Raw genomic sequence first — 26,049 nt, 5'->3', positions numbered from 1 at the left:
AACGCTATATTTGTTTATTTATTGCATACAGGAAGACTACCTCTCTTTTTTTTACATTGCTTTAACTTTGATTTTCTGTTTATTATGGTTAATGCTTAATGAAGGTTTTTAATATTAGATTTCGAATGAGTGAAGATGAAGGTACTTTAGGGTACTCACAAGTTTATACCCATTATCTGTTAATCTTGAAAAGCCAGGTTTCCTTTTCTTCACTCACTTTCTTGTTTTATTTATTTATTTATTTACTTTATTAGGATTATGAGTTTCTTCTTTGAATTTTATATTAAAAAATGATTGTTTTTGCATATTATTATTACTATTATGAGATTTAGAACTTTCCTGACTAACTGACAAAAAATTATTTATCTACTTTTTCTTTTGTAAGGTTTTGTCTTTTCCTTATCCACTGCACTGAACTATCTGGCTTAAACTATGTTTTCATTTCTACAAAGAAGAATCACTTCATATAATTTTTATTTACAGAATAATCAAATAAGCAATAATGAAATATAGAGTGTATTAAAATAACAATTTTCTAAAAAAATAATACATTATGGTAAATTCTAATGAGTCAAAATAATCAAAAAATACTGCTGTTACAAAACAATAATATTTAATTTTCAAATATATAGAAGATTTAGTTTTAGAATATTTACGCTTTAATATTTAACTGTACAGTATTTAACGCTTGAAGCGAATTAAAGTATCCTCATTAGGCCTATAGTTACAGATATATATATGATAATATAAAAATATAACTCTTTATTTTCTTTTAAAACAGGAAATTCTGGATCAGAAGAAAATGTAAGTGTTACCAATCACTGCACAATAAACGTGCATATATATTTGTATGTGCATAAACTGTGCAAGGTGTGGGCATGTATTTTCTCAGTTACAATAAATTTTTTCACACAAAATTACACACACATACACATGTCATAGGCAAATTGAAAAATCAGGCTTATTGCAATGCACCTGGCTAATTGGAAAATGAAATACATTTGCATTATTGCTTAAAATTATAAATATAATCTAATCAAACCTAACCAGTGAGTGAAGCAAGCATAGGCTAAGTTTGGTTAGATTATATTTATAATTTCCAATTAGCCAGTAATTTTCTAATTAGCTGGACACATTGCAATAAGCCTGATTTTTTCAATTCGCCTACAACATATATACATGTTGCAAATATATAATCTGAAAAAAAAATCTCAGCAAAGGAAATGCATATAATAAAAACTTCTTAGCAGGAAATGGGTTAAATACCATATGTGTTGGGTAGATAGATTGTGTTTACACTGAATACAGTCAGCAGAAGAGTTTGCACTTATAAACAGTGCTACTAAGGGCTACGCTCACTAAGTCCAAAGATATTAATAATATTTCAAAACATACAATATCAGTGAAGATCAGATAAAATATAATTCTTTTTTCAACCAAAAATAAATTCTTAGCACAAAGATAAATAAAATCTAAAAATAATAAATGTCTAACCTGCCATGGGATCACGATTCAGTCCAAGTTTACTTATAATATACTGAGGAATATCAGCTTTGATGCCCTGAGAACTCTTTGCCTGGCCCTCTGCTTGCTCTAAAAGGTGATAAAATTCTTCTGGGTCAAACTCCAGACACTCCAAAAGCCGTGCTGGTCGAGATATTATGAGAAGTAACTTTTTAATTATTCCTGTTAAATAAGAGGCTGCTTCGATTGATTTTTCTTTAGTCTAAAACAAAATGGATCATTTTTGCCACTTCAAATAAAGATTGGACATACGGAAACATACATAAAATATACATATTATGTTAGTACATCTGTAAGAGATAGTACCTCATAGCCCCATGAACTCTATTATTAACACAGAATACTAAAACTAGTACTATTATCCACTAGATTTCTAAAGCAACTTTTAATTAATTTTAATTCTTAATAAGGATAAACTGTACTGTAATTCATAACTTGTATTTTACATTAATTTGTAGCATAGCTGTGATCTTCAACCACTCTTGCAGTCTTTTACTTTAATCTGACCTAAAAAAAATTCTCAGTCAGAACACACATCACTCAGCCTGGATAGTGTGAACTACCTCCTATTTTCAGATGTATGCAAAGCAAACTGGCTCTGGGCCAAGGCATTGGCAAACCAAACTGGTATAAGTTGAAACCATGAAGTTGGCCATAAGTTATTAAGTTTCAAATGGAGTAAATTTTCAGGATATGAGTACACTTCAGTGTGATGAGTAATAACTAATATGGAATCATTATGAACAAACATCTAAAGTCAACATCTCTTATAGTTGTTTTATCTGCTAATCAAGCAAATTAAAATTATATATTTAGTCAAAAAAAAAAAAAATTTTTTTTTCTTTATTTTCCCTGAATCTGATTGTTGATTACAGTTGAACAAAAGTATTCAAACAAACAGAACGACTTTGATCTGTTGGATATGAGCACGAGAGAAATATTGTTGAAGATTTAATATTCACGTTAACAGTTGAAGAAATATTTAATAGTTTATAACATCTCATAATGAGTAGTTGAAATACATTGACAATACTGTTGAAATACAACTGACATAGATGAGGAACAATCAATGTCATGAAAGTTGACTGGATTTGTAGAGTAAATTAAGAAAATCACACCATCAATGAATTGGTACCAATATGCCAACATAAGGAAGTTTACTAAAGTCGATATCACAAAAACTAACAACCTTTAAACAAACTGTTTTGTCTTGTTTTCAGAAGCTGAGAGGATAATATAACATTAACCTTACAGAGCAGTAATGTTATATTAGTGCTAATTTAACATTTTTCTTTTCACTTTTTTTGGTGAAATTAGCTTTACATATCTGAATTTAGATTTCATTAGCATTAACATAATTAATGCTAAATTAATTAGTAAAATTAGTAAATCTAATTTTTTATATTTAGAAAATTATCACACCTTTTAGATACTTTCACCCGTTTGAATATTCTCAACTCAAATTTTCAAATTGAAATCATGAGGTAATTTCTAAACATTTCTTTGATTCTACCGAAGATGTCCAAGGTGGACACATCACTTATCACATGACAATTACAAGAAGTGCATCATTTAGTTTCTAAGAATATTCTTATAGTCTCCTACACATGGTATGCAATAACTAGAGATCTATTTTCCCTTAACCTATTGAGCATTCTCACTTTACTCGCACAATTATATTGCTATCACCTGTGCAACCTACTAATACAGATGCGCATACTTATTCCACATTGGCATGATTTTATTATTTTTTTCTTAATGCTAATGCTATCTATTGGAAATAATTAGTATTCAAACTGAACTGTACATATGTAACTGTTCACTAGATTTACCAGCTTTTTGAAAACATTCTTTCATATGCAATATATTTAACAGTATATGTGAATAATAAAAATGGTTGCCCTAAATCATTTTTATAATATTAAGTGATGATATTTTAGCAGTTAATTTTTATGATTTTAATTTATTATAACTTCAATAACAGGTTGGATGGAAGATACTAAGTTACGTATGTGAATGAACATCTGACATTTTGCTATGTGAAAAATTATTTTAAAGCAACATTTATTATATAAATAAATATACATATAGTTTAATTAATATTAATATAAGTACAATAGATACTAATTACTAAGTACTATTTAAGTAAAACAGAAATGAGTTTTTCTTTGAAAAAAAGTCCAACATGTAAAGATAAAATCTTGCTTATAATTCAGTATTCAATAGATTAATATATATAACAGCTCACAGCAACAAAAGAAAAAGGTTTATAAGGTTTATAGACCAATTCAATAGAAAGCTTCTTTCAAATTTCTAAGCTCAAGAGGACTTCTCAGAACTATTGAAAAGGGTGTGAAACCCAACCACCAAAGAACACTGGTATCCATGATCTAATATTCAAATCAGTATTAAAGTAACTGCCTTTACTAATATAAAAACTTAGTTACCTATCGGTGTACTTTTAAATCAACCTCTGCTTGCTAACTACTAAATCAGATAAAAATGAAAGTAAAAAAAAAACAGTTGATATATTAAACAATACCATTTCTGACTGATCAGCGGTTGAAAAGAGTAGGCTTTTGATTGGTTAACACCTGTATCATAATGAAAATTTGTTTCATAATGATCCTCATTATGATATAGGTTCCAGCAGTTAATTTAAACATTATAATATAGCCGTAGAAAAAAGTGTTTCATATTGTATTTATATAACAAGGGTAAATTCTTAAGTAATTTTCCCTACCTCTATCAGTAGTTTTTCCAAATTCTCTGACATTTCATAAAAGTATCTTCTTGTTATCAATTTCTCTTCAGATTTAGTCAAACAATCTCTAGCCATCTCAATTACTTGATGATGGACAAAACGAATTATAGGAGCTGATTCTGGTACTATTCCATCGATTATTTCAGTACTAATACTGCGGTTTTCATTAATAAAACTCATCAAACGTTCTTCCATTTGCTGTGTTGCCTAAACAGAAAAAAATTAAGTTTATTTAATTAATTGAAAATTACCCTTAGAGACATTGTTGTATTAATAACTATTATAGTTACCGCTTCAAATTCCATTAATTTAATACAATGAATGAAATCTACAGCAATTATTCAATATATAACTACAGAAATATTCTGAGTCTTGACCACCATTAGTTCTAATAAAACATAGAAAATAAAAATAAACTCAGAAATTTCTAACACTAAATTCAGTTAGTTGTTTGAAAATAAGATTTAAAAGTTTTACGTTAAGTAAAACTTAAAATTTCATTAAGTTTATTCAATAAATGAAATCTACAGAAATTATTCAATGTATATCTATAGTAATAATTCTGTACCCTGACTGCTGTTAATAAACATACAGCTTGACCCAGCAAACCTAAGATTAACACAATAACATGTTACTTCATAAAGAGGGAAGTACTTCAAAATAATCTGCCTTAAGAATGTCCCTTAAGAAAAGTCTTAATTTATTTATTATTTTTGTTTGCTGATAATATGTTTTCATGATTCACTACAATTTTAATATTTTTATCATGCAATATTCTGTAAAGTATTTATTATTAGATATTCTACTATTTATATATTACTTATTATGCAATGCTATATAACAAATACATAAACATTAGAGCAACCAACAGGATCTAAAAATGATGAATTCTTTCTTTTTTTTAACTATAGGAAATATCTACAAAATCTAAAGAAATGTGCTTGAGGGTATGATATGATTTTGAGAATGGGATCATGTTAAGAGTTCAGTATTTAAGAACATTTTTATGTTACTTTTAAGCTACTGGAGTATAAAGAATTAAAATAAATATACAAGTATAACAATGTTTATAAGCTCAAAATAAAGGACACTAAATCGTGAACAAATAATGAATAAAAAATGTGTATTTCATTATTTGGAGATCTTTAACAGTGATGATAACATAAATCTATCAGTTAATTCAAAATTACAAAAGGGTAAAATAAAAAAGAATACTTCTCATTAAAATGAATTTTTAAAATACAAACAAAAAATAATACATGTACGCTGCTTGATAATATATAAAGCTCTGAATCTAAAAATAATTTTGTAAAAATTACACAGTTTTACGATTGTAAAATTGTCCGAATCTATCTAGTGATTTCAATAAATTTTTTGCGCTGAAAAAGGGAAAAATATTTTTTAATTTCCAACATGCTAGATTTTTTCACAATTTTTTGTTTTTTGTTCTATCTATAGGTGGTAGCCTATTATAATGGATCATTTTGCAAAACTTGATAAAATTAACAATCATAATTTTTTTATGGATGAAAATGCAAGAAGTTGATATTCAGAATAAAGATATACTGGATTTATGATAATGAAGTTAAAAGCAGTAATAAATCTATAACATAACTGTACATACAGTCACTTTCATGTTACTACATGTCTGATCATTTTCCTGTTATTGCGTGTCTGCCTCCCCACCACCACCATCTGCTATTCTAGACAAAAAATTAAGTTCAGTACCTTTTTTATAATAATTGTGGTGTGCATAATTGTGTGTGATAACTTCATTCATTTAACTTATATTATAATTTTTTATGTTTTGTTTTTATACTATATTTTCCAAATAATACTTATATTTTACAAGTAATTTTATGTACATTATATTTTACAAGATTTTATTAAATTAAATTCCAAAGGTGGCAAGAGGCTGAATCACTGTGCCTGACTCTTTTTACTAAATTTGTGGAAACTTTACTGTCAAAAAACAACAAAGAAACATTACAGAATTTGTAAAAAAAAAGTATATTTTACATATTTTGGTGTGAAATTAGGAGACCAAGACAAATCTTGAGCTCCTCATAAAATTTGTTCAGTGTGTGTTGAAGAGCTTCATCAGTGATCACAGAGGAAAAAGTGTTTCTGACTTGGAGTGGGTGTGGTTTGGAGAGAACCAACCAATCAAAACAATGATTGTTACTTTTATTCACATATAATTCAGGGATTCAATTTAAAAACTGAAAGGACATTTTTTACCCAAATTTTTGATCAGCATCAAAAAGTACATCCTGTACTTCATGGACCAGAAATACCTGTCTATTCCTTCATATATGCAATGAAGAAATGGTTTCACAGACCTGTGCTAACGAACTGAATGATGAAAATGATGATTATGATCCTGGAAATGATAAACCAAAACTGTACATTTTTTGTGCAAGTGAGACAGTCGTGATAGAAAGCAGCACTATAATAGAAAAGAATGGCCACCAAGACAAATGTTAAAAATTGGTACAAAAAAGATTGAAAGAGAAAGTTTAGTAGAGCCAAGCCACGTTTTGCTTTCCTCTGTTACATATTTAACTAGGGTTAGTGAAACAATTTATGAAGGTATTAAAAAAAGATGGAGTATCTTCAAGTATCTTTGTAGTCAATTCCCAGGTTAATCAAAAACAAAGATAAAGGAGGGTGTTTTTGTTGGGTCGGATATAAGGAAGCTTATGAAAGATGATATATTTGAATCTAAGATGGAGGAAGCAGAAAACAAGCTTGTAAAGCCTTCAAAGATACAGTTACAAATTTTTTTTGACAGAAAAGATGAAGATTATAAAGATATTGTACAAAATATATTACAAAAATTAAAAACCTAGGCTGTAAAATGAGCCTAAAAGTGCATTTCCTAGATTTGCACCTCAACTACTTTCCTTAAAATCTTGGGACTTTAAGTGAGGAACAGGGGAAAAGATTCCACATGAAAGAGATGAAGAGGAGATACCAAGGGATTTGGAACACGAGCATGATAGCTGACTATTGTTGGATGTTAAAAAGGGATGACCCGCTGCGAGATCACAGAAGAAAAAGCACCAAAATTAGCATTGAAACAAAAACAAAATGATTTTATAAGGACTTGTAAGAACATAAATAGTATTTACAATGTATTTTTATTCATTTTATTGATATTTTAAAGTAATTTTGTTTTTCATATGACTTCTAAATAAATTTAATTTAAAATTGGTTTTATTAAAAAAAAATTAAAGCCTTTTTGTGAAACATCCTTAGGTGATAGAGAAAAATTGAGATCATATTTGGATTCAGCACCCAAAAATACATAAGAATCAGCCAACAAATTGAAAGCAATTATTCGATCGTTAAAAAATGCAAGGCTATTATTTTTGGCTAGATGAAATAAAAGGGTAGTCTAATAGAAAACGTTTTCACAAAAACTTATATTCTCTTTACTGATAAATATATAAATTAAACAGTTCTTAATTACACACTATAGGCAGAATATCATCATACACAATGAAATTTCATATGATATAATGATTTTATGAATTACCTTAGGAAATCTCTCTTTATACAGCATATTCATAGCAATAATATCATTGTCCAAGACAGGAGATCGACTGGGGCTACTGCAAAACAAACAGAAATACATGCATATAAAAAAAGAGCATGAGCAAATATTTAATAAGTAAATATAAAATACTTACATTCAATGATATTAGGCATATAAGAGCTTCCTTTACAGGAAATTTGAATGAGTTAATTAAAAATCAACATTTTTCATTAAAAAAAAATATATATTCATCTTATCATAATTTATAAAAAATAACTTCAAAATCAAATGAAATAATTAAACTGAATAATTAAATCAATAAAAATAATTAAACTAAAAACAAAGCAGAAACTCCACCAGTCTTTCAGGCTAAAAAATCACACTTCCGTTTTTACCAATTAAAATTTAACATGTTCAGTATTACATTAAAAGCTGTTACCTACTGAAAAATCAATGCCATTTTTTTATTTAACTGTGAAAACGATTTCAGAATCCCTCTTCTGGATCCTTCTTTCATGTAGTTGCCAATAAAAAAAGTGAAGCATTTGTGTATTCAAAAACTTAACTGTTTTAAGACCAAAAACTACTTCTTTTTTTTGCCAAACTGGTGCTATAAATGGAGCCATAATGAATAAGTAATACAGACAGGAACAAATGAAAAAGATGTATTGTGTTACAACATAGATTTTTTATGTTAAAGAACACTTTATTCATCCAGGAGCCACTTTTAATCATGAATACAAGTTATCTTTCTTTCATCTTAGTAAAACAATTATAAATTATATCCTAGTAATCCTATCATTGTTTCGCCTACAAAATATGAGCTTCTAACAGAAGAACACATCATTTTTTCTTAAAATAAGGGAGTAAGATAGCCACTTAAACAGAAGCTACTTTAAACACATCAACAAATTTAACTTCTTAATGCCAACCATATACCAACATGAAATTCCCTAAATACTTCCTTTATATCTCTTACATTTCATAGCAGTACAAATGCTTGAATTATAATTTTTATTTTTTAATTATAAATATTAATTAATTCTCCTCTTTTATCAAGTTACACATAAATGAACTGATTGAATTATATAAAATTTGACAAAAAAAATCATAAATAAGCACCTGTTTCTTTTCTTTTTTTTACTTCAATACATGAGAGAAATGATAAAGATTTTCATATCCATTAAATAATCTGTGAACTGTGTAAGATCTGTGTCCCACATGAAAGATAATACAAAAGGGGAAAAAATTATTGTATAAAAACAAATGACTGTACACATTAAATTATAGCTTATTTTCTTACTAGCTTATTTTTGTTAAATTTCACATTAGTCAAAATATATTAAAAGATACTACAATTATCCATAACATAGAAATCAATTTAGATTTTGACATTACAGTTTATCAAAAAGGTTTACATGACATCAATAGTTGAAATTTAAGATATGAATTATTGGATGGTGGCACTAAGAGAACTGTGAAAACAGGTATAACTAGAATAGTGTTATAAAAAACATAGCATAACTGTAAGTTTTAGAACCTTTTATAAATACAAAATACTCAAAAATAAAAATAAAAATATGATTAGTTTTAGATTTAGATTTGAAAAAAGGGTTTGTAATAATTTTCTATTTAAAAATTTACTAGAATATCTATTCAGCACACCTCTTTCTTTGTATTTATAATCTAAAAGTAAGAATATGCACATGACACATATATACTCAAATGAAAAAAATTAAATAAAAATTAATAATGAAGAAATTACAATTGATAAAAAAATTTTAATAAAAAGTAATTAATTATTCCTTTGGTTCTGACATATATGACAAAAGGTATGCCTGACAAGTTCTGAGATGTAGTTCATGAGCTGTTTTGATTTTTCACTTTTCTCATCTTCCATGTTATTATATGATTAGTCATGAAATTATAAAAAATATTCATACATATCTTCAAACTAAAAATCTTAAAATTATATATTATATCTTAAAATTACCTCATTTGTGCAGTATTTTAATTACTTTGTTCTCAAAACAGTCTAGAATTCTGAATCAAGCAATATTCTGACTGTCAAGCATTCTTTATAAAGTAAAATATATTTTACAGATTTTATTTTAGTATGCGTTATCATAAAAACAATAAATTAAATCAGGTTATCTGTTTACTGCATTTACAATATTACTTTGCCATTTAATGACATTATCTGCCTTACATATCAGCCATGGTAATATCACTTCTGCAGTTACAGTTATCTGTCTTGCTTAGCTTTTCTTAAAGATATTTCATTCTTGCTTCAGCACTTCAAAAATTGATTCATAATAATGTTTAGTGATCATTCTGAAGTGAAAATATTGTTATCAGCACAAATAAAAAAGAAGTATACTGGATGATTCTTTCAAAATAGAAGCATTTATTGCAACTGAATATGTCTACTGAAATAGTCATTCCAATAGATTTAAATTACACTGTCAGTATTTTATGGAATTTAACAAACATATGATGCAATCATGAACTTCATATTCATAAAACATTATAATACAAAGTCAGTACAATAGATTACAATAATTACAAGAAACAAAGGGCTGAAATAACTGAAGTTACAACAGTAGAAAAAAGTACTTTAAGAATGAATGATGATAACTGAAACTGAATTTCCTATATGTTGAAACCACCCTGGTTGTGTTTACAGCCCAAAAATTAATGTTCAGAAGTGTTCGTAATGAATCTGGCTGAATCTTTTAAGTCAAATTATCTGGCTGTTCATTGCCATTTTGAAAAAAACGTGATAAGAAGGTAAAATACTGTATTGTGATTCAAGGAAGAACTAGCTGGAGAGGGAACTGGTACTCATGAGTACCACTTTAAGGTTAACCATGAGTACAATTTTATGGACCCACATACCGGGGTATACAATTACACTACTGAAAGTCTACAAAATCCTCAAAATTATAAAATACAAAATGAACACATCTTGAAACTGAAACACCATGTGAAATTTTCAGAATTTAAATGGTGTTGCTTTTATTAGAAATGCAGACCTATCTGACCATGTCTCGGCTAATATAATTAATGGAATTTATTCTTAATGCAGTCAAACACAAATCTATTTGGCTATAACTTGGCTAATATAAAAAAATATGGACCTCTGAAAATAATATGTGACTTTTTGTAAGTGAAACAACATTTATTTATAGGATTTTTAGTGGAAAATAAATTAGAGTGGTACCTGTTTACTATTAATCTATGACTCTTTACTATCTCTTTCTATTTATATTACAGAACAGTACAAATAGAGAATGTGGGAAATAAACATAACTATGTGGTAGATCCTCACTCAATGATGGCTTTCTTCATTATTATACAACATGTTTCTTCTTATAGAAAAATTAAAAAGATTCAATTATTACTAGACAACCTTACACAATGTTTTGAGAAAAAATCATGGAAAGTGGAAAAATAAATTCTACAAAGTCAACTGTCTGGTCCAATAAGGATAGGTTTCATTGTAATTTTTTACATTAATTTATTCAATACTTAATCATGATAATTATTTATTAAAAATAACAAAAAATATCACATTAAATACTGGTAAAAAAATCTGAGAAATATTTCTGTAGTATATTTACCTCAAACTTCGAGAACGTGGTCGACTAAAAGGAGATTTACGTCCTTCATCATCTGCACTAGGGTTGCTATCATTAGAAGAAAAATGACGAGTCAGCAAGCGTAGTTCATCAGTTGTGGGCACAGATGGCAGCTGATGTAAACGTTCTTGGCTAGAACACTGGGACTGTAGAGAATAAAATAACATATTTATATCAGTTTTACCTTGAGTAGCATTTCTAATATGGAAAAATATTCATTAATGTGGAACACTGATAATCTATTATGAAAAGAGAAAACATAGTGATGCATTTTGTAATAAGAGTAGAATAACTAAATAGATTAATTATATATATATATTAATTACTCTGAAGCACTTTAATTACTCTTACCATTCTTCTTTTCTTCAAAGTGATTATTTTATATTAGTGAGTATTATGTATATCTTTCCTGTTTTAGTTGCTATTACTGTATTATTATTTGACAGTTAATTTGGGTAAATCAATTTCCATAGAGCAATTTCATTATTTTATGGTTCACCTTTTAATTGTTAAATTTTTTTGGTGGATTTCATAATATCATTCATTCAATATAGTATTATATAATGCAAAGTGGATTACAGATCAGATAATATATTGGAAAAATTGGCCTAGAATTCATGGGGGGTCAGGTTTTTGTGGATAATAATTTGAGCTCTTTAATCAGCTATTATAATCATTGTCTTCTGAATATCAATGTTCTAATTTTATAATATGTTTTATATAAAATACTCCTATTCAGAATGCTGTATTTCTTAAATTCTTTCTTCTTTGTATTTTTTAAATACATTGAAAAATAACACAACTTAAAAGATTGTAAAACATAAGTTTTATTTGTAATTGTTAAGGGGAAAACACAGGTGATAATGGAGCAAAATTCTGTTGAAATTCATATACAGTGCATGGGAAAAATCTGGTTATAATACATCTACTTTTTAAGATCCAAGTTGTTAAGTCTTTTATTTTATTATTCCAACTCATATATTTGAAAACCCTGTTCTTCAAAGATGCTAAAACAAATTTTACATGTAGTTTTAGGACAAAAACAACAGTTTTTTTATATAAAAAACTGAGTTTTGAGATGTATCACAATAATAACACATGAAAACTAAATGGAATGGATGGAAACTACTAGCAGAGAGGAAGGAGGAATACTACCTAAACTGCGTATAAAAACAGGAACAAGTCACATTTTAACTTTAATTATAGAATACTGAACAATAATATGAAACTAAAATTAATTTTACTTACAGAAACATTTGAACTGCCAGGTGTTGTACCATAACCAGATGAGGGTAACGATGCCACTGACCACCTCCTTCCATCTCCTCTACACTCACTTCCCAAATGGTTATAAGGTCTGAAACAAAAACATAAAAAAATTACCTAATACCTCATATCTTAAATACTAGTTAAATGAATTCCAACAAAAAATAATAAAAAACATAATTAGATTATACTACTGAATTAATAAGGCTTGCTCATTATTTTCATTCATATATTTATAATAAATTATAGAAAACTGAACAAAATGTTAACAGTGTTTGTACTCACAAATCAATATCTCAAGAAATCAAATATAGATTTATATATTGTATAAAATGTACCTTTGAATCATAATTACTTTGAACTGTAATTCATTGATTTTTGCCATAGCAATGATTGAAGCTTGAGCATTGTCTTAATGGGAAAGCACTTTTTTCAAATGTTATCATTTTTCCTCCATTGGTGAAGGACATATGCTTATATATACATATTAGAATTATAGAAAAAACTGTGAAATAATACATTTATAAAATTAAAAAAATAAATAAAAATAAAATAAGTAATACATATATGTATGCAATTGGGTTCCGTAATATTCGCCACTTATTGTTTCACCCTTTTTAAGATAATCAAAGAAAATTATTCCACATGCATCCCAAAAAACAGTTACCATAACTTTTCGCACAAAAAGTAGTTTTTGCTTTTTTGGGAGCAGGTTGACCTTTTTCAACCCACTGTTTTGACTGCTATTTTGTCTCGGGAGTGTAGTAATGAACCCAAGTCTCATCAGCTGTCACAAATCAATGTAAAAATTCCTCTGGATTGGGCCAAAACAACTTGAGACAATCACTTAAAATGGTTTTTTTCACTGTTTTTGGTTGGGTGTGTGCAAATGCAGTACCCCCCTAGCAGACAGTTTGTTCATGCCTAAATTTTTGTGCAAAATATTGTGCACATGTTCTGTTGACAAGTCTACAGAGTCTGCTAACATATTCATGGTCACTCGTCAATCTACCAAAATGATTTTATACACTTTTTCTATAATTTCTGGTGTAATCTCTTCAGAAGAGAGTCCACTGTGAGGTTCATTGCTAGTGCGTGTTTGACCAATTTTAAACTCTGTGACTCACTGTTTAACTGATGTATTTGATGGAGAAGTTTCCCAATGTTGTATCAAGATCTTCTTTACTGTTCTTTGCACTTCAGCCTTTCGGAAAAAACTGTTAATCATTGCAAAAATTTCCAGATTTTTCTATTTTCCAGAAAACGCCCAAATTCTCCACTTTGGTAGATTGTAAATACTGTACTAGTGATGCAGCGACTTGAAAATCATACAGTAAATTAATGAAGAATGGAATCATGTGATACCATCAAGAAATTAAGTGAACTAATGCCATCTGTGTGTGAGGCCTGAAACTTTTAACTCCATTCTTGTAGTGTTTGAAATATACAATATTAATAGTGTTGGTTCATCTATTTAGAAATTTAAGTAGTGATTTGGTTTGGATTTTATTTTGTTCTGGCTGCTGAAGCTGTTGCCACCTTTTGAAAATTCATTAATCCTATACACATACAACACACATTTATAATCATCTGGTCATGCACACATGTAAAAATTCACCTATGTAATTAAGTTATAAATTGAATTCATGATGTAAATATTAACAGATGTTTTCAAATAATGGAAATGTAACATATATAATAACATTGAATGAAATTTATTATAGCATTATAGAAACCTTCAGTATACATTTTTGGTGTTGATTTCATACTCACTGATTCTATGCATCAAAATGCAAAATGATGATCTTGAATGAACATTGTATAGGAGATCTAAGAAAAATAAAAAGCTTGCAAGGGTTGTGGGGATCAAATGGTAATGGCATTTTCGTTTTAATAGATTTTTTTTAAGGCAGAAAGGTGGCCTCAGCAAAAATTCCAAAAATAACATAGATGTGGTCAATGTAGTAAGCACAATACAAAATCATAATCTAAAAAACTTTACCTTTTTATGGGTGCAAATGGAAAATGCTGATTTGGGGACATGCGAGGACTTTCAAGTGGACTTCCTGTAAAAAACAAAAATATGATAAAGTTCATTTAAAGAAATATACAATCGAATATTCATTAAATGGCCACAGCTATATAATAAAATCAGATTACATTTAGCCCATGTATGTTTTAGTTGTACACTATAACATAAAAAGAAATTGATTTAACAAATTTCAGCTAACAAAACAAACAACTACAAATTTATGCTGATTTATACAAATGAATGCTTTAATAAATATTATAATATAATCACTAGATTAAATGTAATAAACTCTATCACTTAAATAATAAGGGAGGTCAATATGAAATGAGAATTTTAAATCATACTGTTTGCTTCTGTTTTAAAATAAATAATGTAAGTAATAAACAGATAAAATTACTATCCCTTCTGTAGATACATCAGAATCATAGTCCAGTCAACATCAATTAGCATATATGTACACTGTGATATGTCTATCAATCTTTTATAATAGTTTCTGTATTTTTTTTACTTCTTACATAATTTAAATGTGCAATATATAATTTAGCTGGTCTGTAACTTAAAAAATATGTAGGGTAAATAGAAAATTATTTATATTTATTAAAAACACAAAGTGTAATAAATACGATATATTATAATAACCTGGAAATCTAGTACAAAAATAAATAAAATTATAAAAAAAAATCTTATGAATGGCAGAATAATTAAATTTAAATAATTACTCTGCAATACACATAAGAACTCAACTTTGAACTTGCTTAGCATCTGTTTTAACTACTGTTTTTATTAAGATATGAATCATGGAAGTGCAAAGATCCTATTACTTGCTTGCCTTTCTGTATCGAATGTCAGTAGAGCAAGGCCTAAGCATGCAGTTAAACATTCAAACTATTGGTTCTTCAATTCTGGGTCCTGGCTTCTGTTTGTTGTAAGGAACTTATTAATACACCCTGATGTGGAAATAAATAAATTAGAAATAAAATTAATTGAAAGTGCAAAGTAGAAAAGAGAAATTGATTGAAGGAGAGATCTACCAAAATAAAATAAGAACCATCTACAGAAGATGTAGCACATGAAAAAATATTGAAAAAATGGAGCCAAAATGTGTTTGCATTGGAGTATGGATAGAAAATCCGTTAGTGAGACAACTAATAGATATAATATTGAAGAACAGTGCATTATAATAATAGGTAGAATATAATAAGCGACCATAGAGAGAGGAAAAATCAATAATAATCAAACTATTTAAAAAAAATGAATTTCATAGAGCTCTCAAAAATTAAACAGAAATATGATAAACTATGGTAATAATAGTAATAAATGATATAACGGTTGAATCTCTCTTCCGGAAGAGAAATCTTCTAGCAGAAGTCTGATCCTGCTTCTGTTACCAGATTAAAGATCAAAATCAAAAAAAATATAACTGCTACCATAATGAAGAAAGCAGGAGCAGGTAAATGTGAGAATTACAATATTAGTCTAATGTTAGATGCAAAGAAAATATGACAAGCAAACAGAGCATGAAGTGGAAGGTTTACTAAATGAAGACCAGTTTAATTTCTGAATGAGCATGGATACAAGGAAGGCCATTTTGGCATAAAAATTAATCTTGAAGAAGGGTTAAAAAAATAAAGCTATCTAAGTAGTAGATCTCAAAAAGGCATATGATAAGGTGAAATGGAATAAAATGTTTAAAAACATTAAGGAAAATATGGGTGAAGTAATTAGAAGGATGAACTATTTACGATCTGAAAAAGAATCAGGCAGGCATCTGTGATCAAGACTACAAAACAAACCAAACCATGATTCAATATGGAAAAGAGGGAGACAAAGATGTAGTCTAATCCCTTTAATAACCTGCATCTAGAAGAAGCAATAAAAAATTGAAGGAAAAATTTTATAGGAGAGAAAAATGCTAACTGTAAAGAGAAAAAAGAAATAGGAAAAAATGGAAAATATCACCACACCAGTAAATCACTCATAACCTGGTAAAAAAAATTCTAATAATTTATTACATTTTTCCGAATGATATTCAATTTCAATGCATAATAACCTGTTATTTTTGTAAAAACATGTCATATTTAAAAAAAAAGCAACTGTACAATGAGTACACTCATTGTATATATACATTATCAGCTTGAAAATTGGTTTGATCTTATCGATGCCACCTCCAACAGTTATACAAAGCCTACGAAGATTTGCACAATATACTAATTCTTGTTCATGGGTCTGAAGACTAGTTCTTTTTCCTGTTAGAAACGTAAACTATGTTATCATTACTGATCCAACAGTCAGATAAAAATACACATAAGATAAATATGCTATACCATATAATAACTAAAAATTAATATCAAGAACATGACAGAGGGAGCTAAGATCATTAGCATCTAATAAATACTTAGAGTGACAGTTACCAATTCAAAGGGGAAACTGGACCTCATATTCTTCAACCTCAATGTGGTATGGTGACCAGTTTGTAAAACACAGCCTCTGACATTGGGATTTTATCTGTATTTCACAATATTTTCACAGGATGCTATTTCCTGGGATGTTCCAGGTATTGTGGAACTATAAGACCATAAGAAATACAGATTACACTCTAAGTACTCCAAATAATTTAAATTATTTTTGTCAATATTCAACAATGTATGGTGATTACTGCTTCAAAATATTTTGATGACTAATCACATTTTATACAGATTTAAATATTCAGTTAGTTGTTTCAGCTTTACTTAATTATGTTTTGTTAGTGTTTATAAACAGATATATTTGTTGATCACCAGGATAAACCATAAAAATTTTGTGCAACTGGCTACAACACAGACCAATACAAAGATGAAATAAGATATCTATGTTCCTTAGATACATCAACAAATTATATTCCAATTTAGATTTAACAGCAGAATATGAATACAACAAAGTAACTGATCTTCTGATCAACTTTCCCCATTTTCAAAATGGACAACACACTTTTAAAATAAATAGAAAAAACCACTTTTCCACCACACATTAATCAAAAACTAATACAATAAGATAAAAATCATAGGTAGGTAAATCACAGGTATGACTAATACAAAGATGGATTATCCACTACTGCAATATACTTGAACAAATGAAATTTAGAAACACATTAAAATTCGACAAAAACAACATATTAAACAAAACAAGATAATCAAACCTGTTATTCAGCTATATACAAGAAATTTTGTTACATATTAAAATGGATAATATAAATAACCATGTAACAGTAACTCCACTGAAGAATATGCAAACTAATTATCTCCAGAATGATAATTTTGAAGTAGGTCTTTAGACTGATTATTTTTTCAAAGTTGCAAGAATAAATTCCAAGTAATTTTTAAGGCGGGTTATTGTTAATTATTCTAGTAAATCAATAAACAAAAAAATAAAAAATGAAGAAAGAAATGTTAAAGCTTCAAAAAAGTTAAAACCAATCTGGAAAGCGGTAATAACAATACTACTTTGTGAAATTCTCAGAAAAATTTTGGAACACAGCTGGATATAATATTAGGGAAATACTAAACCTAAGGTTGTAACAACTGTGATGAAAACAGAGTCCAAATCCTAGCTTTCACAGAATTCCAAACTTCCAGATAAATTCTATTTAAATAAACCTACCTTATATTGTTCATACAACACTCTCTAATCCAGCTACTACAGTACAGTATGAATGCACATAAATTAAGCAACATCAATTCGCCATGGTATTTTAGATTTACATATACACAAAACAGTAACTTCAATCATTTCAAACTCCACATTCAACATTTTTTATTTACATAGACCTAAATTAATTCTTACCAGACATTGGTGAATGACAACGTGGTAAAGTAGGAGAAGTATTTGATATAAAGCTCTTTCGCTGGAGTACACGACTACTTCTTCTTCCAATGTTGAGCTCTTTCTGCAACAGTAATAATTCCATAATGGCAATTTTTATACCAATGAGTACAAAAAATAAATGGTTAAAGTCACAACCACAAAGTGTTTCATATATGGAATAAAAACACAGGCAAAAAAACGCAAGATTTTTTATTACAAAGTCATCACTTAAGTGTAAGGCTTGAGCAATATGGGATGGGAATTTTGTATTGCAAAAAAAAATTTTTAATTTGATCTAAACATTTTTGAATGAAAGAAGATATTATGATGGTGCTGTGAAGGTTGCCAAATTAACATTTACCAAGATTAATTACTGAATACTTAATATCAATTCTTTTGGACAGGTAATTTTAGAGTAATTAACTCAGCGTCAAATAATGGGCAGGTAGGAGTAGGTTTCGTGATGAACAAGAAGATAGGGAGGAGAGTGGAGTATTTCAAGACGCATAGCGATAGAATCATTGTAATAAGGATAAAATCAAAACCTAAACCGACAACGATTGTTAACGTCTATATGCCTACAAGCCCCTTACAAGCGATGATGATGAGGTAGTGTGTATACGAAGAGATTGATGAAGCAATTAAACACGTAAAAGGAGATGAAAATTTAATAATAGTTGGAGATTGGAATGCAAGCATTGGAAAAGGCAAGGAAGGAAATATAGTGGATGAATACGGGCTGGGCAAAAGGAACCAAAGAGGGAACTGACTTATAGAGTTTTGCACGAAGTATAATTTAGTAATTGCCAACACCCAATTTAAAAATCATAATAGAAGAATATACACTTGGAAAAAGCCAGGCGATACTGCAAGGTATCAGATAGATTATATCATGGTTAACCAAAGATTTAGAAATCAACTCGTTGACTGCAAAACATACCCTGGAGCAGACATTGATAGCGACCATAATTTGGTGATAATGAAATGTAGATTGGGGTTTAAAAACCTGAAGAAAAGGTTCAGATGAATCGGTGGAATTTAGAGAAGCTTGAGGAAGAGGAGGTAAAGAAGATTTTTGAGGACATCGCAAGAGGTCTAAGTAAAAAAGATAAGGTAGAAAATGTAGAAGAAGAATGGGAGAATGTTAAAAAGGAAATTCTTAAATCAGCAGAAGCGAACTTAGGCGGAACAAAGAGAACTGGTAGAAAACCTTGGGTTTCAGATGATATATTGCAGCTGATGGATGAACATAGAAAATATAAGAATGCTAGTGATGAAGAAAGTAAAAGGAACTATCGGCAATTAAGAAATGCTATAAACAGGAAGTGCAAACTGGCGAAAGAAGAGTGGATTAAAGAAAAGTGTTCAGAAGTGGAAAGACAAATGAACATTGGTAAAATAAACGGAGCATACAGGAAAGTTAAGGAAAATTTTGGGGTATATAAATTAAAATCTAATAATGTGTTAAACAAAGATGGTACACCAATATATAATACGAAAGGTAAAGTCGATAGATGGGTGGAATATATTGAAGAGTTATACGGAGGGAATGAATTAGAAAATGGTGTTATAGAGGAAGAAGAGGAAGTTGAGGAGGATGAAATGGGAGAAACAATACTGAGATCTGAATTTAAGAGAGCATTAAAAGATTTAAATGGCAGAAAGGCTCCTGGAATAGACGGAATACCTGTAGAATTACTGCGCAGTGCAGGTGAGGAAGCGATTGATAGATTATACAAACTGGTGTGCAATATTTATGAAAAAAGGGAATTTCCGTCAGACTTCAAAAAAAGTGTTATAGTAATGATACAAAAGAAAGCAGGGGCAGATAAATGTGAAGAATACAGAACAATTAGTTTAACTAGTCATGCATCAAAAATATTAACTAGAATTCTATACAGAAGAATTGAGAGGAGAGTGGAGGAAGTGTTAGGAGAAGACAAATTTGGTTTCAGGAAAAGTATAGGGACAAGGGAAGCAATTTTAGGCCTCAGATTAATAGTAGAAGGAAGATTAAAGAAAAACAAACCAACATACTTGGCGTTTATAGACCTAGAAAAGGCATTCGATAACGTAGATTGGAATAAAATGTTCAGCATTTTAAAAAAATTATGGTTCAAATACAGAGATAGAAGAACAATTGCTAACATGTACAGGAACCAAACAGCAACAGTAATAATTGAAGAACATAAGAAAGAAGCCGTAATAAGAAAGGGAGTCCGACAAGGATGTTCCCTATATCCGTTACTTTTTAATCTTTACATGGAACTAGCAGTTAATGATGTTTAAGAACAATTTAGATTCTGAGTAACAGTACAAGGTGAAAAGATAAAGATGCTACGATTTGCTGATGATATAGTAATTCTAGCTGAGAGTAAAAAGGATTTAGAAGAAATAATGAACGGCATAGATGAAGTCCTACGCAAAAACTATCGCATGAAAATAAACAAGAACAAAACAAAAGTAATGAAATGTAGTAGAAATAACAAAGATGGACCACTGAATGTGAAAATAGGAGGACAAAAGATTATGGAGGTAGAAGAATTTTGTTATTTGGGAAGTAAAATTACTAAAGATGGACGAAGCAGGAGCGATATAAAATGCCGAATAGCACAACCTAAACGAGCCTTCAGTAAGAAATATAATTTGTTTACATCAAAAATGAATTTAAATGTCAGGAAAAGATTTTTGAAAGTGTATGTTTGGAGTGTCGCTTTATATGGAAGTGAAACTTGGACAATCGGAGTATCTGAGAAGAAAAGATTAGCTTTTGAAATGTGGTGCTATAGAACGTTAAAAATCAGATGGGTGGATAAAGTGACAAATGAAGAGGTATTGTGGCAAATAGATGAAGAAAGTAGCATTTGGAAAAATATAGTTAAAAGAAGAGACAGACTTATAGGCCACACACTAAGGCATCCTGGAATAGTCGCTTTAATATTGGAAGGACAGGTAGAAGGGAAAAATTGTGTAGGCAGGCCACGTTTGGAGTATGTAAAACAAATTGCGGGGGATGTAGGATGTAGAGGGTATACTGAAATGAAACGACTAGCACTAGATAGGGAATCTTGGAGAGCTGCATCAAACCAGTCAAATGACTGAAGACAAAAAAAAAAAAAATAATAATTGAATGTTACCTGTCCAATACAAATGTTTTTAACTATTAAGATTTTTTTTAAAGATGTGGTAATAGAGGATCTGAGAAGCTGTTTTTAAAATTATATTTGTGAATTAATGTTTTTTATTAAAAAAAAAATTACTTAAATAATTCTTATAAAAAATAACTTTTGAATAATCAAAATAACTTTTGATTATTCAGTGGACTACGTATTTTTAAATCAAATTCCACCTGGAATTTGATTTAATAAGATATGTATATAAGTATATATGTATATGTATAATGTATTTAATAAGATATCAAAAATTCTGTATGAACCTAAGCAAATAAATGGCTTTTTTAATTTGGGGCATACACTTCTGAAAACAATAATTTAAGAGAGTATAATTATGTGAAAAAAAATCCAGAATTGTTATTTTACTCTACAGATACTGTTTGTGACACTTTGGTTGCTATAAAAATGAAAACATGCTAAAATAAATTATAACATTAGATTTGTTTTTTTCTCTGTGAAAATGAAGATTGGATTAAAGTAAAACAAATAATTAAATGTTTATTCATAAATTTAACCACATATACTGATAACAGTAGTTTTCTTTTCCTAGTATTGTATTTGTACGTTTTTTTAACTACAGAATAAAAATGATCATTATAAATTAGTTTGAAAAACAATGGATAAAACCATGCAGACATTTCCAATGTGCACCTACATATTAACAATTCATCTCAAGCATTTCATGGCAAAACAAAATTAATAAAAGAAAAGAGATAACCATATAAAATACCTTTAGCATGTAATTTTAATATGTTGTATTTTTAACCCATAGTCCATAATAATAAATCCAAAAAAAATAAAAAAGACTAGCTGAAAAACCTTTAGATTGATCCACAGAACACTTAATATACAAGCTCTACATGTAAAAAAAAGTAAAACCAATTAACTATATACTTGTTCCAACTCTACACTTTACTTGAATAAAAAAGGTAAGTGATCAGAACTAAATGTAATAAAATTTGCTTGTCAGTAAGAGAATCAATCCTGACTAAAACCATAATGCAAGCCATTACTTACAATAAATAACAATAACTATCAAAAATAACACACATAATTTTACATTACAACAACAATATATATATATTATTTCAGAGATCTATTCACTTAAGTAAAATAAAATTGATAAAAACTGAATGACTAACTGATTTGATATTTCATAAGTCTTCAGATATCTTAAGTAGCTTTGTTAAGTAGGAGCTGCATTCCTTGTTCATGTAAGGAAAGTTAATTCAGCTTGTTACATCCCTGGATTGGCAAGCCAGGATATTTCATTAATTATGATTGCAGAGGAAAAAAAACAATAGCAATAGAAATTAATTGGTCTGCCTTTCTTTAAATAAAAATTAAATATTGTATACATCTTGTAGATATGTTCATTCAAGCATTTTTATTATTCATAAGTAAACCTAAGCATGAGATACTTAGTTTTTTAGGTTTCACAGAACTATATGAATATGGTTTGTTTGGTACTTTTGTTTATAATATTGAAAAAATATACCAAGAAACCACAAATGATTATATACTAGTTTTGTTCTTCCTTTTACATCTACTCAATTGAAATTAAATAGTATTTTAAGATTTTAAATGTAAATATCATTGCAGCAAGATCTGTCCATGAATTATAAAACGGTAGTAATGTATTCACAACTGCCTATACCAGTAACGCATGCAGCAATAGATTGGTTTTAGATTTATTTAGTGTAATGCAATAAAAACAGTTTTTATGTTACTGTTTCAAGAAAATAAACCAAAGTATTTTTTCCATAATATAACCAATACTGTATGAAGAGAACTTTACAACTTAGTATTTTTATCAGAGAATTAAATCAAATTACCCAATTATAATTAATTTAGTTTCATTGTATTTAACAACTTGTTACTATTTCATTTGCAAAATATTTAGGACACAGGAATAGTACGATATTATATATTTTTACGATATTTATTTTAACTAAGTGAATATCGTACAATTCAAACTCTTCACAACAAAAAAAAAAGTTAGAGAGACCATTGTGTTATTTCTGAAGTAAATTATCAGTGAATATTTTTTTCCATTTAAAATATGAGAAATATAAAGTTAAATAAAATATGAGAAATATAAAGTTAATATAATTAAAGTTTAGCCTGTACTTGCTGAGAACATCCCAACCCCTTAAGGAAAGACACCCGCCTAGTGATGTTCCAGTCCGATGTAAATGCCTCAGTAGAAATTTGTATCGGTGATTTATTAACTCAGCTTTTGCCTTCGCTGTAGGCCTCGTCTGAACATCTTGAATGTCCTACATTGTATCCCTCTGAACTAGCAACCTGAGCTCGCGGACCCGCGAACCCCGCGCCTAGTTCTACTTATTATGTGCCAATTTTGTGAATGTCTCGTAATTCAATGCAAATTAACACAACATACCACCACAGATGTTGATCGCAACACTTGCTGAGAACATCTCAATTTCCCCCCCCCCCCCCCCCGAGGGGAGAAGATCCCGCCTCGTAGCATGTCAGGTCACTACACCACCCCCTCCGTTCCTTGTCAGTAATGGCTTTAACGGAGGACATCTTCTTGTCCTCAAACTGATCACATTCCACAGTGTTCAGCCCGGCCACGGTGAGATGCCCCGAGGGAGATCTACATCGGTAATCCGCCACGAGAGATAGTAATGAGTTCTGCCTTCCGAAGAAGACAGCTGACACCTAACGCTACCACGTTGCCCTCAGGAACTAAGCTTGTGGGAAGGAAAAGCTGCATACAATTTACAGAGGGCATTTAATTTTATAAATAGGAACAGGAGAGTATTTGCTACTTCCAATTAAAGAAAATTTAAAGGCCAGTGATAAATTTTCTGTTTTTACATAAATCCTCTACTTTTCTGGGTCTTGAAATTGATCCAGTTTGATATCTTTAATGGGTAAGGAATTAGACAGATTATTCCAGTTCTCCAAGAAAAATGGGACTTCAAGAATATCAGAAAAAATATACTCAAGAAAAGGTTTCAAACAACATAAAAATCACTAAAACCGGTCTGGCAGAACCCAAGAAATGCACATTTTATAAAAAGCTTAGCTTTTTTTCATATAAGATTATTCAGAATTGCTTGGCAATACTTCAAGAGATGATTTGGGTTATTAATATAAGCAAAAGGATTTCTGTAAACATTTTTAGAAATGTTCCTAAGTCCAGAAACACTTTGCTTTCGAATTATGACTAACAAAATATTTTGTCCAAACTTCTGCTTCAAGGATATAATGAAGTTTTACTAAAATGCTTAGAACAAAAATTAAGAGGCAGTTTTGATATTTTGATATGTTTCTGACCTGGAAAATTAATAAAACAGGTTCCAAAAACTATATATAACTATGTATATCTGTAGTATGTCTCCAGAATGATTATTAAAATGTACAAAAATAAGCCAAATAAAAACATTGTTTTCGGTATGATACAAATTAACTTTGTGAAACTGCTGTTAAACAAAAATTTCTAGTAAAATTTGTAGAGAAATTTAATTCTGAGAAAATTGATGTACATAAAATCAAAGGAAACAAACACAAGTTTCAGAAATTGGGTTTTAATTTACAACAAAACAAATCAAAATGCGGGAGAAAGCATTAAAATGATAAACAGCAAAGAATCTTCTTCATAATGTTAAAATAAATAATTAAATTATTAGTTTCTGAAAAGCGACTTTCAAACCTACACAAAACAATCTAACTTAAAATAAAATTTAACTTACCATAGTATTTGATAATGAAGGTGCTGACTGGCCCAAGGTAGAATTTCGCATGAAGACTAAATTTGACAATTCTAAAAAAAAAAAAAAGAAAAAACCATACATTTATATATTAATCAAGACAAACAAAACAAAAATACAAGGTAGGTTCAAATGTATATGAGAATATTTTTTCTTACCTTGTCATAATATACATGTAATATTGTGCATTGTGAAAAGATCAAACATGCCTAACTTGGAATTTATTATTCAAATTAGGCTAGAAGTAAAATGAGTAATCTGCTCAAACACAGAAATGTCACATTCAGTTTTGCTTCTTCCAGACAATCAGTCATCTTCCTAATCAGCCTTTTTTTTAATTTATGTTCCTGTTCTTAGAAATCAGTGAATAATTCTTGCCATAATAACAAATACTACTTATATAAGGATAAGCTCTCAATTTTTGCATTCATGAAGAACTACAATAAAGAATAGTAAGTAATAATAATAATAATTTTAATTATACTGCTAATAAAATTTATAGAAACAAATTCTTGTTTACAATTG

At 28.9% G+C, this 26,049-nt stretch overlaps 1 protein-coding gene and 1 long non-coding RNA gene across 2 annotated transcripts in view; one reads left to right on the top strand and one right to left on the bottom strand.

The window, feature by feature from the left end:
• Positions 1–26,049, bottom strand: part of dop (microtubule-associated serine/threonine (MAST) protein kinase dop) — a 98,715-nt gene that overhangs the window by 61,824 nt on the left and 10,842 nt on the right. Inside the window, exons 2-9 of the mRNA XM_075362823.1 lie at positions 25,507–25,577; positions 18,588–18,690; positions 14,739–14,802; positions 12,719–12,827; positions 11,453–11,616; positions 7,830–7,905; positions 4,268–4,495; positions 1,495–1,726 (exon numbers count right to left, since the gene is read on the bottom strand). Coding sequence (XP_075218938.1) covers positions 1,495–1,726; positions 4,268–4,495; positions 7,830–7,905; positions 11,453–11,616; positions 12,719–12,827; positions 14,739–14,802; positions 18,588–18,690; positions 25,507–25,577 — 1,047 coding nt within the window. The remainder of the gene's footprint in view (positions 1–1,494; positions 1,727–4,267; positions 4,496–7,829; positions 7,906–11,452; positions 11,617–12,718; positions 12,828–14,738; positions 14,803–18,587; positions 18,691–25,506; positions 25,578–26,049) is intronic.
• Positions 25,857–26,049, top strand: part of LOC142323335 (uncharacterized) — a 29,385-nt gene continuing 29,192 nt past the window's right edge. The window contains exon 1 of the long non-coding RNA XR_012756086.1: positions 25,857–25,976. This is a non-coding gene — a long non-coding RNA (uncharacterized LOC142323335). The remainder of the gene's footprint in view (positions 25,977–26,049) is intronic.

This window comes from Lycorma delicatula, chromosome 4, assembly GCF_047948215.1.
Source record: "Lycorma delicatula isolate Av1 chromosome 4, ASM4794821v1, whole genome shotgun sequence".
Taxonomy (NCBI): domain Eukaryota; kingdom Metazoa; phylum Arthropoda; class Insecta; order Hemiptera; family Fulgoridae; genus Lycorma; species Lycorma delicatula.
The sequence above is the reverse complement of the archived record's forward strand: the minus strand, read 5'-3'. Positions and strand labels throughout refer to the sequence as shown.